The sequence below is a fragment of the Podarcis liolepis genome, assembly GCF_965112155.1.
Source record: "Podarcis liolepis genome assembly, chromosome: Z".
Classification (NCBI taxonomy): Eukaryota; Metazoa; Chordata; class Lepidosauria; order Squamata; family Lacertidae; genus Podarcis; species Podarcis liolepis.
In genome coordinates, this window is record NC_139570.1 from 11,070,666 (window position 1) to 11,091,143 (window position 20,478).

At 41.7% G+C, this 20,478-nt stretch overlaps 1 protein-coding gene across 3 annotated transcripts in view; it reads right to left on the reverse strand.

Moving 5' to 3' along the window:
• Positions 1-18,139, reverse strand: part of CUL4B (cullin 4B) — a 34,740-nt gene extending 16,601 nt beyond the window's left edge. For 2 of the 3 annotated variants that reach the window (XM_083486327.1, XM_083486326.1), the window contains exons 1-9: positions 16,256-17,412; positions 12,599-12,714; positions 5,325-5,428; positions 4,639-4,708; positions 3,703-3,776; positions 1,969-2,131; positions 1,692-1,781; positions 1,362-1,444; positions 805-872 (exon numbers count right to left, since the gene is read on the reverse strand). In XM_083486327.1, the coding sequence (XP_083342453.1) occupies positions 805-872; positions 1,362-1,444; positions 1,692-1,781; positions 1,969-2,131; positions 3,703-3,776; positions 4,639-4,708; positions 5,325-5,428; positions 12,599-12,714; positions 16,256-16,880 (1,393 nt within the window). In that variant the 5' untranslated portion in view covers positions 16,881-17,412. Of the gene's footprint in view, positions 1-804; positions 873-1,361; positions 1,445-1,691; positions 1,782-1,968; positions 2,132-3,702; positions 3,777-4,638; positions 4,709-5,324; positions 5,429-12,598; positions 12,715-16,255; positions 17,413-17,647 lie in introns of those variants that run through there. The other variant, XM_083486328.1, reaches the window with a different exon arrangement.
• Between the last annotated feature and the right edge of the window lie 2,339 nt (positions 18,140-20,478).

Here is a 20,478-nt window from a genome sequence, read left to right on the forward strand (position 1 = left end):
TTGACAAAGTGATAAGGTACTGTTGTAAAACTGACTGTTTTGAGAACCAGGGAAGGAGGAGTAAATTCTGTGAATTCCACACGGTCCTGAGTATTTTGAGAGTTAAAAACATATCAAGGAACAAGGTTTGCTTGGAATTGAGGGGACTTTTCTCTGTGTGAAAAGAAGAATTGATTAAAGAGATGAAGGAAATTTGGGATAATTTAGCAGACAAGATTTGAGCCCAAATGGATAAAAATATTGAAATAATGTCAGAACTGACTACTAATAACAGAATAATAACTGACTACTGATAACAGAAGAATTGAATGTCTTGAAACAAGGAAGGGAGGAAATTAGGAAAAATGGATGAGACTAACATGAAAAAACTCAGGAGACACATAGGGTAGATATGGATGGTGAGGTGGGAAGCAGGCAACACTTAAGAATGCCTTGATGGTTGAAAAGAGATTAAAAATACAGTCTCTGAGACAAAGTTAGGGAAAAAACATTTTAGGTGCTTATGCTCACAATGTTAAGTAAATAAACCTGAAAATAACACTTGTGTAAGTATCTCTCCTTTTAATAATTTCAAATGGGGGGGGGGGGGGTTTGACAAAAAAAAATCCACACTGGGTACCACCTGGCCTTGCTTACGCCACTGCTTGCAAGTCACCATTTCGTATACTGTTCAGTGCTATTTCATGAACTGGGTGGGCAAGAGGGACTTTAGAATCTGAATGGGTTGTTTCTGTTTAGTATAGGGAACTGAAAGCCCTGAAGAAGCAGTAAGAAGAAAGATTTATATGAAGGAAGATAGGTTACCTTTCTGTAGAATGGCTGTTAAATGTTCACCTAGCAGCTGCTTTTCTACAGTAGCAATTAGTGGTTTCCTATAGGAAAAAGTGTTTAGAATTACATTCTTTTTGCTTACCAGTTAACCATTTTCAACCCAACTGGAACACCTAGATGCTTCAAACAATAACATTTCAATTACTTGTTAACAATGTTTTTATGGTCCAGATTGGTGGGGTGTGTGTGTGTGTGTATAAAAAACTGCTTCTGGTCTCTCCTGTCTTTTATATAAAGCAGATAAATCATCTAGAGCAGAGGTAGCCAATGCAATGCCCTCTCGATGTTGATGAGCTACAACTCTCATCTTTGACAATTTATTCCCAGAACTTAAGTTTTTCATGGTTTTAATGGTGTCAACGCTTGTCTTTTCTTCTGGAAACTATGTAATTTCTGATGTGAGTGTGGCCTTGCCAGACATTATTCTTTATGTCTAGGAAATTAAACCAAACTTTGGCAAAAAGAAATGCTGAAACCAGGTCATTTTTAACATGTTTAACACACCAGGTTGAGGGAGTCCACACACTTACTGAGTGCTTTGATCCAAGTAGGTGATAATCCTGTCTGCCTCTTCTTCCAAGCGTTTGTTGACATGATGGAGGTACTCTGGAACCTGACAGATTGAATAAATTATGGAGAAAAGTTAAATAAGGTGAGAATGGTATATGCTTTATTGCGGGGGAAATGTCTGAGAAACAAATTGGAGGGGCATTATTATATCTTGTCGTATTATTGCTGAAATACTTAATTATAGCCCGTGTCAGCACAGCAAAGTAAGTCTTGGGAGCTACTGTTCTGCCCTCATTAACCAGGAGGTTAATGTCCCCATGGTGCCCATGAGCAATAAGATAATAAAATACCTCTCTTTCTTGCATAAGCCTCTGTCCTTCCGCTGCATACAGGCGATTTGTTTCTTCTAAGAATCTATGTTCAAAAGAATCCTGATAAATCTGTGGAAAACAGAAATGGGTCATTTGCTTAGGATGCTCTCACAGCTTACTTTGACATTATTCATTCATTTATTCAATTTATTTATTAATTAAATTTATATACCACCCATCATCAGATGATCACAGGGCAGTTTACAACACAACACAACAAGTACAGGTTCAATGTGATGGGGCATCCCTTGCTTACCTGAAGATCTGAAAGCATGCTGAGAAGGCTGCGAAGAAGGCTCCTGTCAATAGCCTCGCCGCTCCTCTCTCGCTCAACCAACAGAAGGATGCCATCAATGGTCTTATTTTGGACCTTCTGATCGCTAATTATATGAGTCCTAAACAATTCTAGCCCCATATCCCTGGAAACGAATAAATCATTATAAGGAAGCAGAGACCAACACAGAGAGGCAGCTTTGTTCAGCATTTATTTTGTCTAAGTGCTCAACTGTAGAAGTAATCTACAGGCCTGATCAGGTATTACTTTCTGAATACAGCACAAGAGAAAGTGAGTCCTTGGCTCTTTCATGCATTTATGACCTAACCCAGCAAGCCAGATTCTCATAAAGGGTTCAGAAACTAGTAGTTGACCAGGCCTTAAGTGATCTGGGTAAATGTCCATAGCAAGCTCTTACCCCAAGGGTGGAATGGGCCCATTTTACCTGCACATTTTTCCAAGGACCAAAAAATGTGTGTAAATGCATTTTAGAAGCATGTATTCATATGAATTGGATATACCTACTCATATAACCTGAGATTTGGATAAATACATACATACTAGGAACTCTTCCAGAGTTAAGTTGAGAATGGGATTTAAAAGATTTAAAACAGGCAGTTGGCTGGGGGAGAAAACAACACGAGTGCTTCCAGAATTTAATGCTAGTAGCAAGTTTAATACAAGCAATAAATAGGTTGGAAAAAACCTTATAGCTCCTTTCACGAAAGGAGTCCTTCTATAACCGGTATGATAAAATGAGGTCCCACCTAATGTGCACCACTTATAACACTGATACTGCACTGGGAACACAAGGCTCTAAACCAAACTCTGACACATTTTGTTCCTGTAAAAGTCACTGAGGAGATTTTAAGTAAGTACACAGACAATGAGTAGAGTTCTGGAGGGCATAACCCAAAGGTCTGCATTTTGTTAAGCATGCTTAACTACATGGTTAAAAACAAAAACAACCAGTCAATTGTTCCAGGCTAGCAGCATTCTACTTTTGCATCACCTGTTTTAAAATTTCAAGACTAAATTGCTATTTGCTTTTGCCACTGGCCCGTTTCATAGTAAAGCATAATTAATGGTTTACCATGAATGCGTCAACCTGGATTGTTTTGCTTCTCACTGTGAGCGTGCAGAGGAAACAAACTATGATAACACCTGCTTGGCATTATACCTGAACCAGGAATTGTTGTGCTCATGCAAACAGTGATTGAAAAACCAGGAACAAAAGAAACAATGCTAATTGTTCTTTGTTTCTCCACAGTGCTGGTGGAGAGGCAAGACGCAGGCATAAATGGCTTGTGTATGGCTTATTGTGATGTTTGAACATGGTGCCAGAAGACAGAGACCCTTTTGCTGGTTCCTGATGGCTCAGTTGTTCCCAACATGTAGCACTGCTGCCATTCTTGGTATCCAAACAATATGCACAGTGACCTCGTTCACCGTTCTGGAGCTAGTTGATACTTTCAAAATATGAACTTGATTTAGCTTAACTTTAGCTTTAAACTGCCACACACACCCCTTGTGAAAATCTGGGTGGTCAGAATAGCAAAGAAAACATATATACCAGCCATGCTACAAAGATTCTCTATTCACTGTCAGTTCACTGTGGCTCAATCTCAATCACAATGGAAGGGAAGAAAAACTGAATCTATATTTTTGACAAAGCATCTGGAAGTCTAAAATCAATACTTCTCTTTTCATTCTCACCAAATTGATGGCAGCATTGAATTTTGAAGAACGTATGTTCGATCCAGGAACAAAAAGATACTTCTAATCATTATCTGTAAGGGGGAGGGGGAAAAAAATCAAGCCATAAACATTTTGACATAAAGCAAGATCATTCTTGTGCCCTGATCCTAAACATGATTACTTGGTTGGAAAGGCTACCAATTTTAACAGGCCTTGCTTCTAAATATGCCTTATTGACTGCAACTTTAGAAAGTCAAACATATGAACTGACCGACTCCTCCCTCTTGCTTTACCATGTTCCTTAAGATGAATGGTGCACATCCTCTTACTTGCCCCATTAATGTGCAGGTTTCCACAACCAGGACAGGGTAAGAGACACCGAAAAGCCGCTGCACTTCCTGTCACCTGGGGAAACTTCATTCCCTCCAGAGACTGAAGTGAGGGCACATTTTAATCTAATTCTTCATATAATATTCTGATGAAATACTTCTTTAAGCAGGTTTTATGGCGCTGCCCTTTTAAAATTACTGAGGCGCTTTGCAAAAAGGGTTACCTTCCTAAGGGACCCCTAAAAATTATGAAGCATAATGTACCAGATTCGAAGTGACAGAAACTGTCGCCAAGAGTTGCGAACTGAATGCCTAGATGTCAGGACACAAAAGCAATACAACAAAAATAGGTCCTAAGTATATAATTGCTTGCATCATTTCCTTATATTGGTATAAAACAAAAAGTTGTATTTGTCTAAATATCTGTGAGCAGAAAGCACTTCTCTCTGCACAGCTAATGATCTCCCCTGCCTCCACATCTATCTGTGACCCCTGGAAAGCTACTCTAGATGGTTCCTGTTCCAACTCGCAAGGCAGTTTTCAGGAAGCTGCAGGTGTTCGTGGGGGGAAACCATCTGGGATCCAAGTTCACAAAAGTATTATTTGGAAGGAAAACAAGTCTTACCATTTGTCTGCAGTGGTCTTGCCAACATTTGTCTATTTTCTTGAGAAAAAGAACACTGTCCAATGAATCCATGATGAAGGAGTTAAGAAATTTAACACAACAACTGGGACAACACCAATGCCTGATGACATTGTTCTTCTGCGTCATTGCTGGAAAACTCAATAGAAACAAAAGAAACTGCCAGCCCTATTTTAAAGCCTTTGTTTTAGGCTAGGATGTGATCATGAAAAATATGTTTATTTAAAATCAGCTAAAGGCCAAGAGACCACCATTCTAATTTAATGGGCTACTATGTTAATCAAACACTTGTGATGACACAATTCCATTGAACTCAATAAGCTTTAAAATTATGAAAGAACTTACTTTATCTTTCAAGTTAGGTGTCCACATTTGATAATACCCATATTCAAAGCATTGTGATCTAGCAATATCATAAGCATACACACAGCCTCAGAGGATATGAGCACCAAATCTCACCTACTTCCCAGTACTTATTGTTTCAAAAGACTCTATCCTAGATACTAAACTGATTTTTAAGACTCCAAGGATGTAAATATCCACCCTGAAGTTTGACAGGGAAGATGCTCAGAGGGAAACACAGAAGAACACAGGTGTGTGTATGTATCTGGATTTCAGGCATTATAAAAATGAAGTCCGCAAACAGACTTACTACACAAAAAGGATATTCTCTGAACTGATGGATCTGTGCTTTGATATGGTCTTCACAAATCTGTCTTAACTGCTTGTACAAATTTGCAGAAATCTTATATGAGCAGAGATTTTCAACAGCCTAAAAAAAGGAAAAGGAGGACACATGAAAAAAAACTCCACCAACACTTGCAGGACTCCATCTACAATTCGTAACTTTTTCTGTACATGCCAGCTCTCAGAAAACCACAAGTCAAAATGATTCTTCCCAGCGAGTTTTAAAAAACATACCTATCTGATGTGGGGGCATCACAAGACAATTAGAGATCAAAGTTAAGGGTGGTATTCAAAACTAGACCTACTTTGATTAGACCCAATTAAATGAATATGACTAACCCACAAGAGTGGCTTTTCAGGAGATGCCAAGAACTACAATGAGCGTGGGAAATCCCCAGTATGTGAATGGAAGTCTGCTCACAGGTCTCAAGTCATTTGCAGTCTTTGGATACTTTCTGCACAAACACTACTCATTTAAAATGGGACTCCAAAGATCTGGCTCTCAATTTTGCTGTTAGTTCGCAGAACAAAAATACATGCCAGAATGCACTGCAGTTGCATTCATGCTCCCCTGGGCAGAGTGCCTTTCAGCTGACTGAGCTCATTTAATATAACTACAGTAACATCATGAAGAAGAAAATGGAAGAAAACAATGGAATACCAGACTAGCAAATGAGCAACATTTTAGACAGAGAACTCTGACACTTAAAGGACATGCAGCCCAAACAGGACCCAGTGATGAAGACTGCATAGCCTTAATTTTGCTTAGCAAAGATTCACAATTATAGTTCAAACATAAAATTATTTGTATGCTACTCTAAAACCAACGCTGCAATTTTAAGAACATTTACTAGTAAGTAAACTGCATTTTGAGGGACGCGGGTGGCACTATGGGTTAAACCACAGAGCCTAGGACTTGCCGATGAGAAGGTCGGTGGTTCGAATCCCCGCGATGGGGTGAGCTCCTGTTGCCCGGTCCCTGCTCCTGCCAACCTAACAGTTCAAAAGCACATCAAAGTGCAAGTAGATAAATAGGTACTGCTCCGGTGGGAAGGTAAACGGCGTTTCCGTGCCCTGCTCTGGTTCGCCAGAAATGGTTTAGTCATGCTGGCCACATCACCCAGAAGCTGTACGCTGGCTCCCTCGGCCAGTAAAATGAGATGAGCGCCGCAACCCCAGAGACAGTCACGATTGGACCTAATGGTCAGGGGTCCCTTTACCTTTACTTAAACTGCATTTTCCGCAACAGAATTTACTTCAAAGTAAATATGGTTATGCTTCCATGCAACAAATATCTGCTGGGTTTTACTATTGAAGCCTGTTTGAATTTACTGTTTTACTGGCTGTTGAAACCACAAGGAATATATTTGTTGTGTTTTATTTTATAGGTGCTGTATTTTAAAATTATTCAAATGTCATTTCAGTTGTTTGCTGGTATATGGAGACAGTACTCATCAAATAAGAACACAAAGCACTTATGAACACTTCAACTTCACTATGTAAATACTACAAGAAGCCCTGAAACACGCTGAAACATGAAGGACATGTGACCCTCCAGATGTTGGACTCCAGCCACATCAGCATGGCCAATGGTCAGGGATTATGGATCAGATAATCCCTTTGTTAGCCTTAAAGGCTAGCAAATTTATTGTGGCATAATCTTTTGTGGACCAGAAATATTATACCATAATACATTTGTAAGCCTTCAAGAGTCTACAAGATTCTTTTGTTTTGCTGCAACAGTAATATAGCTACCTCTGTGAACATTGTCTATAAATGCTAAGTACCCTCATCAACTAAAACAAAGTCCATGTACATCTAAGTTGTATTTGCTCATATTAATTCTAACCTCTTGCCCTCCCCATGTTAAAGCTTAGTGATTGTAAGGACTTCAGGACAGAAATCTTTCTTTTGTTTATGTCACTTGTTCCTTTCTTCTGCAAAAGCACCAGGTCTACTGATGAAGAAGTTTAAATAAATTATTATGGACTAAATTAAGACAAACCTTGAAACAACCCTATGAGAGCAGCTTGGAAAAGGAGATCCAAATTTATTCACTAATCTGAAATTTAGCACATTTGAGAGAAGGGGACTGGTATGAATAAGTTCACCTCAAAGCTCTACTAAGGGGGTTTGAAGAAGTGGGAGACTTAAATAACCTAGTGTTGCTTTACAAGGATTTTTGCCAGCAGGGGAAGTAGTGCACTAAGAGGTTTATTGCTGATCAAAACAATAGTTGTAAGAATCTTTTTGAGGAATGTGGGAGAAAAATATTTTGACGCTGTGGCATACATAATCGTGCATTAAAATGCACATTTGGAATTGGATACATTTACCAGGCAGCTGCTCTTTAGCAGAAAAGTTTTATCAAGTATTCATATCACCAGCAACTTATATTACTATTTTTAACACAAGTTAAAAATAGATGCAAATGAATAGTGTCAATAGAAAATACAGTTACTTTGCTGTAAAAATATCTGGTGCTAGCTGAGAGATCACTTTGAACACATACCAGAGGGGGGTCCCCTAAGGCCTTAACCTTAGGAGGCTGACAGATTTCCACAGTACATATATATACAGTGGTACCTCGGGTTACATACGCTTCAGGTTACAGACTCCACTAACCCACAAATAGTGCTTCAGGTTAAGAACTTTGCTTTAAGATGAGAACAGAAATTGTGCTCCAACGGCGGGAGGCCCCATTAGATAAAGTGGTGCTTCAGGTTAAGAACCGTTTCAGGTTAAGAACGGATCTCCAGAACGAATTAAGTACTTAACCCAAGGTACCACTGTAATAGGATATCTTACCCTAAGATGTCAGAAGTACTGGTTGAAAACATGCAAGTTTATCCCCAAATAACCCTTAAATGAGCTTTTAACTATCTTCCAGAAAGTTGTTCTACTGGTAAGCCACAAGGCTCGTCTATGGCATGTGGAAGAAAGAGCGGTTATCTAGTCCAAGCCCCTGTTCAGTGGAGGATCTACAATACAAGATGAAATTCCTGCATCTGTAACAGATGACCACCCAACTCCAGCAAAAGGAGACCTGCTACCTCCTGAAGTAGTCAATTACTCTGCTAAATAACCATTATTTCCTAATGTACAGCTAAGAAGCGGAGCTCATTACACAGGCTCTGCTGTGACACACTGACTAGACCCATCAAGCCTCCTCTCCCTCAATTGTCTTCTGAGGGAAGCCATTCCACCAGACTGCCTCAATGGGAGAGGAAGCAGGGTCAGTCCAACGGCTCTGCTGGAAGCCCAGCATCAGGCACCATCTGCCTTTGAACTCTGCCGACAGGTATATAGGAAAAACAGTCTAGAAATTGGTGCCAGAGTTTTTATTTTTATTTTCCTCTTCCATCCTTTTCCCCTTGTGTGTTGTGGGGTTTGTTTGGTTGTTTTCTCAGATTGTCAACCTGTAGGTAGAGAGTGTCTTGTTTTGAAGAAGAAGAAGAGAAGAGTTTGGATTTGATATCCCGCCTTTCACTCCCTTTAAGGAGTCTCAAAGCGGCTAACATTCTCCTTTCCCTTCCTCCCCCACAACAAACACTCTGTGAGGTGAGTGGGGCTGAGAGACTTCAAGGAAGTGTGACTGGCCCAAGGTCACCCAGCAGCTGCATGTGGAGGAGCGGAGACGCGAACCCGGTTCCCCAGATTAGGAGTCTACCGCTCTTAACCACCACACCACACTGGTTTTGATTTTATGTAAGTCATTTTAGGGGCCTTTTTGGCTAAAGAGCAGGGTACAAATGCTATAAATAAATAATAAAGCAGAATGCCAATTGAATGCTTCGATAATTAATTCTCAGTAACTGCTGTGTGCCAGAAAGAACAATGCATTAACATTATCAATAACGTAGCAAGACACCCTCCTCAAAGTAAGAGGTAAGAGAAACATGGAGATAAGCCACAAGACAATTTGCGTGGTATGCCTACAACTCAATTTCTAGTTACTATTTCTTTTAAGGGACTCCCAAGCAGACAAGAGGACAAGATGTTGAAGGTTCTCCCACTAGCCGCAAAGCTTGGAATATGAGCTATATGTTAATCAACCTAGTACAGTATTCTACCTATGTGAATTCAAGGAGTTGACACAGTTTTCGTAGACCACGTAGTCCCATTCCCTGCTTGAGGTAGAAAATCCAGAGGAACATAGGAAGCAGTCTTGTATATAGTGAGATCACTGGCCCATCCAGGACAGTAGCAACTACACTGACTGGCAGCATTCTCTCCCAGCCCTGTCGGGAGATGCTGGCTTGCCCAGCCAGTGCCTGTAGGGTTTCAACAATGGAAAGCCTATCTTGTAATTGGTTCTATGGTTGAATTTCTCCAACCATTAAGATGATTCTCCAAATGTTCAACCAAAATCTACCTTCTTGTATCTTAAGCCAATTAAATCTAGCTTTGTTTTCTGAGGCAAGAGAGATTCCCACAAGCCAATTAGAACAACAGCTCTTAGAAGCAAGGGCTGCCTGCTCGAGGCCATTCCAACTCCAACTATGCAACTGTAAAATTTGGACTTTACTCCATTTGAAAGTTATGTCAGGAGATGTATGTGTATCAGATTTGTATCACAAGCAATAGGACTTATTCGTATGATGTTACTGTGTTAGCATTTTCTGTATTTTGTACTATACATTGTTTTACATTTCCTGGCTTTTATTGCTTTTATCTGCTGTATCTAATCTTGTAAGTCACTTTGAGAACTTTGTGGGTAAAAAACTAATTAAAAAATAGTAATAATAATAATAACTGAGTGTTGTTTTTATATTTTAAATGTTAGGAACTTTTGTCCTAAACAGCCATGCAACAAGAAGCATTCTAACAAGATCCTTCCCACCCCCATTTTAAAATAGCAACATCAAATAGCCAATGTTTTGGTCATTATTTTTGTTCAGTCTTTTGGTTATACTATCCTATGGAATAATGTTCACTTCTTAATAGTGATAATTTAAGAAATAATTCAACACCCCCCCTAGATAAAAAGTACACTTAACAAGTGATATCCAAATAGTAGTTTCAAAGATTCAAAACCCTACACAGTTATTAACCGGAATAGCTGCAGAATACTCTACATTAAGAAGACCTTTGAAAGACAGGTATTGAACAAACTGAATACAAACTGCATGCAGATTAAGAATCTTTCCTTTGACATTCACAAAACCCAAAGTAAAGTTTATCTTTCCAAAAATCAGTGAAGATGCAAAGTAATTCCATAGAAGCACACATAATCAGATTATAAAGTCTTAAGCAAAGGCTTAGTGGGTCTGTGAAATACTGTGGTTCTACAGAAAACTCAACAGTTAACTGGCAAAACTAAAGTGAGAGAGAAAAAACATGCTTCAAAATAATATAGGAACAGATAGGGAAGAAGGGATGGTAAGTGATAAAGAAGATGAGGTAATCCTATAAAATATACACGAAAATGATACAAATGCTTAACTCTGCATATACCGTATTTTTCACTGTATAGGACACACTTTTCCCCTCCAAAAATTAAGGGAAAATGTGTGTGCGTCCTATGGAGCGAATGAAGGCTCGTTGGCTTCAGCGATAGCAACGCGAAGCCTCCAAAGTACAGAGGGAGCGCTCCCTCCGCGCTCCGGAGGCTTCGGGTTCCTTATGCTGAAGCCGGGAGAGTAAGACTCTCCTGGCTGCAGTAGAGAGGGAGAGCTGCGCAGCGCCCCTTCAGTGAAGCGGGAGGAGAAATGGAAGGGGCTCCGTTTCTCCTGCCGCTTCGCTGAAGGGGTGCTGAGCAGAGAGGGGGATAATTTTGTTTCTTGTTCTCAACCTCTAAAACAAGGTGTGTCCTATAGAGTGAAAAATACGGTAAATGCTGCTTCTTTAAGGTAAGGGAATCTGTTACTTTTAAGGCAACAAAGAAAAGAATATACCAAGCATTTGTAGTAAAAGGGACTACTGAAGTTATGTCTTTTTATTTCTTAAGTGTGCTTCCTATAAAAACAAGCAAAATCCCAGGTGTTCAAGTATTTGAGGCTGGAGTTTGAAACATTTCATCATTGTTTCCTGCTTCTCTAGAAGTAGGTAAATACCACAATAAAAAAGTCAGTAAGCAACTTAAGTTCCCCATTTTTAGCAATACTGTAACTTGGATCTACTTATGACAACTTGCCTTTCTAGCTTTTTCAGATTACTTTAACTTTACTCATTTGAAGAGTAAACTAATGGTAGTACACTAATTTACATTCCCACTAGCATTAAAAATATTTTGAGTGCTGCAGAGCAGTGGATGACATCATATTTCTGCAAGCACCAACAATTCTTCTTAATGTTTTATGGTATTTTTTATGTTCTATTATATGTGCCAAACACCATCTTGATACAGTGGTACCTCAGGTTACATATGCTTCAGGTTACAGACTCTGCTAACCCAGAAATATTACCTCAGGTTAAGAACTTTGGTTCAGGATGAGAACAGAAATCGAACTCCGGCAGCGCGGTAGCAGGAGGCCCCATTAGCTAAAGTGGTGTTTCAGGTTAAGAACAGTTTCAGGTTAAGAACGGACCTCTGGAACAAATTAAGTACTTAACCCGGGGTACCACTGTACTTTAAACGAGTGTGCAATGTATAATATATACATATATTACTAATAAATAATATCAAAAAACTGGGGAAGTTCTACTTCAATTTCATGTTAAAAGCCTCCCTGCCTGCGATGTTTCGGCCTCACAATAGGTCTGTGTCAGCACATTAGGAACAAGAAACAAACTGGGATGGAAGTTGTCGTCCCAGCAATAAGCAGAACCTTTGTTTCCCTGTGAAGCTTATCATCCTACCTATCCAGAGAATCTTTGGTCATGCCAGCATAGTACTCCTGAAGATGTACTTCAAACTGTAGTTTGTCCCTCTCTGAAGTGCAGGACACCTAAAATTGTGGCCAGTCTTTCTTCACTGTTTTGTTAAAGTGCCACTACAAATTCTAGAGTGACAGGTCCATGCCTGAACCATAGTGAATGTACCAGAAAAAAGCCATTCAGATGAACATCTGAATATTTTACTGTGTTGATGGAAAAAGTATATCTGGCTTGATGAATTTGTGAAGGAGCTCTCGTTAGTTTTCTGAAGTACCACCAGTCCAACCTGGTCTTCACTGAGTGATTATGGGTCCTTATCCACACTTCAAACCCAGATAGTTTGAGGCCCTAGAAAGTGGGCTAAAAACCTCAGGGATGTTTACAGTCTAGTACGGCTTTACCTATGTTATTGAACGCTACAAGTTTTGACACTTACCTGATAGAGCTCTTCTAAGTTGTACTTAATTGAAGTACTGTTCTGAATAGCTTCTACAGCTTCCTTCAGTTTTTGCCAGGTTTCATCTGTGTAATTTTCAGGCAGTTTAGGTTTATCTGCAAGATATTAAAAATTAGTGTCTTTTACAGCAAATATATAATTTAAGAACGTAAGAACAGCCTTTCTGGAGCAGACCAAAGGCCATTTCGTGAGCTATCAATAGTGACCCACAAGATTTACTTCTTTGTCAAAACTCATAATCAAGGAAGCATTTGTACTAATGCTTACATACAAATAATCCCTCTAGGAGATGCTCAACGTACCAGTTTCTGCCCCATCAGTAGCCAGGTCACAATAGTGACTTGCAAGTAAACAAATGAAAACTAGACATCGTCTCTGAACAATACAGATCTCTGCTAAACTGACCCATCAGAATGGTTGAATTCGGGATGAGTCAAATGGATTGCGGGATGCGGGTGGCACTGTGGATTAAACCACAGAGCCTAGGACTTGTCGGTGGTTCGAATCCCTGCGACGGGGTGAGCTCCTGTTGCTCGGTCCCTGCTCCTAGCAGTTTGAAAGCACGTCAAAGTGCAAGCAGATAAATAGGTACCCACTCCAGCGTTTCAATGCTCTGCTCTGGTTCGCCAGAAGCGGCTTAGTCATGCTGGCCACATGACCCAGAAGCTGTATGCCAGCTCCCTCGGCCAATAAAGTGAGATGAGCACCACAACCCCAGTCGGCCACAACTGGACCTAATGGTCAGGGGTTCCTTTACCTTTACCAAATGGATTGCAGATCATGGGGACTTTGCTACTGAACCTGACAGTTCTATTAAGCAATAGTTGACCAGTACAAAACTAGATTGCCTTGGATTGCCAATCCCCGCCCCCCTAATTCAGAACTAAAAAGCATTTATGTTTAAAAAAAATCAGCCTCTGTAATGTATTGTGTGCAAAGCTTTCTTGATTATTTTTCAGTATCTGCAGTATACAGACAATGCTACAGCCTGCCTCATGAAACAGAAATATCACAAGGAGCACATTACACAAGTATTCCAATATGCAAGTCTTCAAGGCAGGATTCAAGGTACTGGCTTTTATCTTACCACGTTCTAAATACTATATCCTACTTACGAAGTGGATAAGATTCATTCCTCATGTGCTGCCACAGTTTCATGGATCAATTTTAAAATGCCCCCTTAAGCATATCATTTGTATGGAGTTTGAAAACCAAGCCATACAAATGTTCTTATTGACTTAGCATCATTTCAACATAATGTAAGATCAAACTGATTAGTAGCCAGGGCTACTAATAAGCAGCTCTTGAGGCACTGTGCATATTCCTCATGTGGTGTGGCTTGAACATCAGATCTGCAGTACAGTTTATATGCTAGCAGATGATGTTCCCTTTCTAGATCTACCATTTCAGCTGAAGATGTATCCTATCCTCATCTACAGACATTTCTACACGCTTCAATTGTGGCAAGAGTAGTATATATACAGCAAGGAAAGGAAAAGAAATACAGATTCTTCACAATACATACATGCTTGGTACCATTAATTTGTCAGTGAGGAATTTGCCCAAAAGAAGCATAAAAAGAGTCAAATGGATGCTCAGTGAGAACTGGTCTTATATACGAGTCAGAAAATGGAAATGCAATATTCACATTTACCAGTCAGAAGCAAAGAAATGAGTGGAAAGTGTCTGGGAAAGGCAAACACGGTTTAACAAAAAACAGCTTGACCTGCATGTTAAGGGTAGACAAACAGGAATATGTGTATGGTGGTGAGGCCAAAATTATAAAAATATTTTTTGTAATTACAAAAATAAGGACCATCTGCATTGTTTTTCTTTTGTAGAGTGACGGAAGGTACTTAGAAGTAAGAAACAGCCAATATACTCTATCATTTCCTGAAGTAAGATACTTCCTTTAAAAAAAGCAACAGTTAATTAACTTGATTAGAAAGCAGAAATGTTTTGAGACAGATATTTAAAAACAAAATGTATTTTTTCAGAGACATAACGAAGCTCTTCAAAGCCAGAGATTAATACATCAAAGCCTGCTTTATCGTTCTTGGTATGTGTATATCCATAAACTCCCCCTCCCCTTACGCATACAGATATCAAAATTCACTAGAGAATGTTATATCCACCATTCACCCTAAGGTGGGTTGCAGCAGTTGTAACACAGTATTAGAAACAGTTTAAAAAAACTAACAACAGCAGAATTAAGGTTGGTACATCAGGTCCCCCATGGCTTTTTTGTCTTTTTACTGCAACAAATTAACATTACTACCCCATTTGAAGTTACAGTACCTAGCTTTGAGACTTTTGGTTAGGAATGGGCAATCTTCCCACTGCTCTGATCTACTATTTTTATTAGACTCCCAAGATTTGCCAACCAGCGACAAGTGCAAAAGAGGTGCAGTTAGAATTAAAGAGCAGGGTGCCTCTGAGCACATTCTGAGCATAGGAATTTCTTTTCAGAACCAGAACCAAACAGAACTCATTCTATCTAAGGAGTGCTACAACCCTAATTTAACACCCACATTACATGCTGCTTTAAAAACCTGAGTGTCCAGGCAAAATTCTTTGGCTTCCTCTCGTTTTCCATCTAGCCTCCTCCATGTAATAAATATATGTATGCTGATTACAAGAATAATTTTAAGCTTTTTACTTGGGACTCAACCAAACATTACAGGGAATATTTGACAGGTTCTCTAACTATGGAGACACACATGCCTCGAGAAAATACAAAATTCCAGAAATGATAGGATCCTCTCATTTCCTTCCCTACCATCCAAGATGAATGTCTATGGCAAACAACAGTACAGGATTCACGTTATGTTTGTGGAAATGATTGTATCCTTACAATTTTATCCTAAACTGACTGAGAAATAAGGAAAGGATGAAATAGCTGCTACCTCATTCTAATGAAAACTCCCAGTGTATGATTTTAAGAGGTCAAGGATGCTCTGCCCTGTTCTGTACCAGCACTGCATACTAGTACTTCACAGCAGGTATTCTCACATGCAGCTGCAGGAAATAGCATACAACTTTGTTTAAAAATCTCTAAACACATGCTTATGGAAAAGAGCTGTAATTTCACAAACATGTTTAAGAAACAGAAGCATATACATCAATCTAAGTTTTTCTAAGCTGCAACTTAAAAATAGTCTGTCTTCAATATTATATCTTTTTGTCATACTTTTAAAAGCTTCACATTCCATTTAACTCGAGAACTGCAGCAAGAAAAGGGAAACTGGAGCATGGATGTATAGTGAAGAGCTGGGGATATGTTGAGGGGGACTGGTTTCATTTTTAGAGCCATTGGAGAAGGAATGAAAAATTCCTGTCCCTCCCCTCTGCAACCACCAATTACAGGGAGAGTTAACTCCACAAAACATATCTTTTCCAAACCAGCTATATGAATGAACACCTGATGCTTTTTTTTGTTTGACAAAAAACAAAGCACTACACTTGGGGATAAAATTGTAATGGATCCCTGGCAAGTGGTCTGGTTTCCTCTAACAAGGGATTCCGTGGCAGAGTGGTGAATATGATCCCACACACCAAAGATTTCTGCAAAGTACATGCCATCCCTCTTTATGTAGATACACATTTCAGAGGTAAGGAATGAAATAACCATGTTACCTTTAAAGTTCTTGATCACTAACTTCTTGGCTGACCCAGGTTTACTGTTGGCAAAACTGGAGACAGTGGAAGAGGCAGCTTTGGTCAGGCCATTTGCGTGGTGTCCCACAGCTGAGGAAATTAAGAGGCTTTTGTTTTTGAACTGCTGCTGCTGGTGCTGCTGAGAAGAGGCAGCAGGTGACGAGGAGGAAGAGGAGGAGGAAGACTCTTCAGCCATCTTCGCGTCAAGTCCAAAAAAATCCAAGGAGTCCTCAAAGCGCAACTTCTTCTGCAGGTAATGGTTGGAAGAGGCAACTCCTGATGAGGAGGAACAGGAGGCAGAGGTGGCAGGGGTGGTGGCAGTAGTAGTAGCAATAGAGGATGTGGAAGAGTTATTTCTGGGAAGAACAGCGGAGCAGGAGGTGATGGATTCAGCCTCTTCTCTATCAGTGCTGCTGCTATTACTATTTAGCTTTCTTTTCTTGGAAGAAGACGAGGCGCCGCCGCCGCCTCCACCACTGCTGCTGCTGCTGCTACTACCATCAGTGGCGGGTCTGACCTCCTGAGCTGCTGCTGCTGAGGGGCTGGGGGAAGTGAAACCTGTGGGAAACATGAACACCACAGAGGTGAGCAGGCTGAAGGGCATCAAATCCTTCTGGTGGGACAGGTACGCAGAGCAAGTCGTGGAAGATCTCTGCCTCGTCCTTCCAGGCAGAACAAGTGCCTCCTTTCCAGCCGGTTCGCTTCTCTTCTCTTCCCTCTCAGGAGGAAAGGAAGCCCTTGCCGGCCTTCCCTTCACCCCTTCTCGCTCGGATCGATCTCTCAGAAAAGGCGTCTGGCTCCCCGAGAGGGGAAGGGCAGCTCCGCCTGGCCACCCTGCCCCGGACTCCCGCGAACCTCTCAGCGACTCTGCCTGTCCCCTCACTTTCTCAGCTCCCGGAGGCGGCCAGGGTCCCCCTCCACTCTCTGCCTCGCTCCTTTCCCCGAGACCACCTCTCTCCTGAGGAGGGGCGGAGAGGGGAGCCGGGCTCCCTTTCCCGCTCCCTCTCGCTTCCCCGCCACCTCCTTCGCGGCCGGGAGAGGGGGAAGCGAACAAGGGAGGCCGCCGCGCCGCTTGTTATTGTCAATACTACACGCACAAGAGGCAGGGAGCCCAAAACATGGCGGTACATCCGGCCGCTCGGCATGCTGGGAGACCAACCCCGCCCGGAAGCTCCGAAAGGGGCGGCTGAGGGGGCTCTTCGGCAAGGGGAACTCGCGCTCTGGGTGTGCGGAGCCCGCGCGGGGGGGCGGCGGTCCCGAACGCCCGGCCCTATTTCTCTCACTCACCCGCTCGCCCACGACCAGGCCCCGCGCCCCAACGTTCCCCCCCCGCTACCTGGCACCCGCTTTTCCTCCTGCCCTCTGACCTACCGGAAGTGCTCATGTTGCCGGGCGGCTGCTGCTGCTGCTGCTGGTGGTGCTGCTGGCGGCGGCGGCGGCGGCGGCGCTGACGGCGCTGGGGGCGCGAGTCCTTCTCGTGCCCAGGCGGGGTGGTTGGGGAGTCCCGCGCTCCAGGTTCTGGTGATGTTTCTTCGCGGGAAGAGGCGCGGTTGCCGCCTTCGGAGTGCTGCATCTCCCCGGCGAAGTGTGTCGGCAGGTCTCCCGAACCACGCCGCTTGCCCTGGTCCTGGTTCTTGCTGCTTGCAGGAACTCTTCGTCCTCCTGCGTCTTGGACCTTCTTTTGCCTCGCCTTCCCAGCGCCCCAAACCCTCTGGCTTCCTTGGCTTCGGAGTTGCCTCGCGCACACGCGAGCGGAGGAGCTGGAGCTCCTTGAGAAACAACCTCTCCGTCTCACCGCTCTCTCCTCTCTGCCTTTTTGCAGGGGAAAGGGTGAGGAGGCGCGTGTCCCACCCCCTTTATTTCCTGGACAGAAATTGGTTGAGGGGATGGTCCCGGTTCCCGCCACGCCTCCATGCTTTCTTTTTTTTTTATTGCAGTTCAGGAGCGGCGTGAAGTGCGCCTCCACTTTTCACCTACATTTAAAAAAATATAATAATAAAATAATAAATGCACATAGCATCATCCTGAGCAGGACGAGTGGGAAGTTGGACTTGGTAGATAGTTTCGTCCTCCTTGCTGGCTGGCGTTTTTTATAATTATCAGCCTGAAGTACAGATCGTATTTGCATTAGGGGAGGGGAGGGGAGGGGTGAGATGGAAGCATCCAAGATGCTAATCAAAGGGCAGTAGAACTCTGTGATGTCATACATCTGAGGCAAGTTATGTCAGTGGATACAGTTATGACAGTTATGAACAGCCTTTTGTGTGAAAGCAGCTGAAGTGTTGCACTGCTGTTTGCCTCAGAGTTTTAACCTGCAAGTGCACTAAGTAAAACTTATTTGTTACTTAAACTTTAAACAGGGAGTGTCTTCTGTAGTTTTTATAGGAGTAAAAATAGAACTAATTAAAGGGTCAAACAACCGGGCTCTTTTCCACATAATTCTGTAGAGTCTTAATTCCCACAGTGGGGACATTTAGGTAAAATATATTTAATGTTATGTTTAGTTTGTGGAGCAAGGAATCATTTCACAGTGGATCATACCTGTGCATTGTTACAAGAATTTAAGGTCTCAAATATGTAAATTAAATGTACAAGGCAAACACGTACATAAATATAAAAACCACATGTCCGAAACAGTACAGGAAGACAGTCCTGAAACCATTTTGACTCTCCCAAACTGACCAAATGTTTCTCTGCAAGGAGGGAGGAAATGAAAAAAAAACTCCTCATTGTCTTTGTGCTCACAAATCCTGCCTTAAGGGCACATTTAAGGTGTGAATAGGGTGAGCCTGTGACCTGGCTCAGGAATTAAGTATTTATCATTACAAAAGAATAGCCAGGCTGCCCATGTGATCCAATCAGTGACCATTGATGGTTTTTTTGCCAGACAGGATTTTGCCGGAGACCACCTCTTTCTGTGATTTATGTATGATGTATTGGGGTGGTAGTCTTGGGCTACACCCCTTCTGTGATGTATGTATGATGTTTCTGGGGGTGGTCTTGAGTTTGAGGGTGGGCAATTTCAAAAGTCTATACAGTGGTACCTCGGGTTACATACGCTTCAGGTTACAGACTCTGCTAACCCAGAAATAGTACCTTGGGTTAAGAACTTTGCTTCAGGATGAGAACAGGAATTGTGCGATGGCGGCAGCGGGAGGCCACATTAGCTAAAGTGGTACCTCAGGCTAAGAACAGTTTCAGGTTAAGAAAGGACCTCCAGAACAAATTAAGTTCCTAACCCGAGGTACCACTGTGTAAGGGCTGGCACACCTTCGTTCTGGGTTCCTCTTCTTTCCTGCTTTGCTTCTCAATATTCTCTGGTTGGCCTCTGTTATTTTCTCCTACCGATAGGGAACCCACTTTCCCCATAAGGGAAAAGGGGCAGATTTTGTTTACAACAGCATATATGCTGAGAAATAAAGTTAATGAGGAATTTTAAAAAAGGAAGCATGATTATCATTTCACTCTTGTTTACTACAGAAGGCAACTAGATGACCCTTGGAGTCAACCAATCCTACAATTCTGTGATTCCACTAGGGCAGGAAAGCTGGCTGTTTGTTGCTGTAGAGCACAATGAACTCACAGTATGCTACATTGTATATTAATAACAGCATTCTACAATGTGGACCTTCACACACCAAAATGGCACTGCTCCCAGACAAACACACATGTGAGGTATTAGTAAGCTTAGAAAAACCATAGAGTTTACACAAGTATAAAAGAAATATCCTGAAGGAGCACTCCAGAATAGTAAAATGAGGTTAGAGCATGCTCTGTGGTGGTGAAATATTGATTGACTTGGGAGTGTGAGGAGGAAATATAAGAGTATATTGGAAAAAGTTATGATTGTGTGAATGGAAATCTGAATCAAAGGCATTCTGCTCTGCAGTGTTTTGCCGTATATCTCATTTGGGACCTGGAAATCATGCCATTTGCCCTCTTCATGAGTACATTGGAAGCTGTATTAAACTGAGTTAAATCATTGGCCCCTTCAGCTGATAGGAGTTGTAGTTCAACAACATCAGGAGGAACAAAGGTTCCATGCTCTAGATGACGTTTGGACTACAACTCCCATCAGTCCCAACCAACATGCTCAGTGATCAGGAATTATGGAAGTTGTAGTTCACCAACACCCATGGTCTACCCTGAGTGGTAGCAGCTCTCTAGACTTTCCTAATATGACTTATCTAAAGATGCCAGGG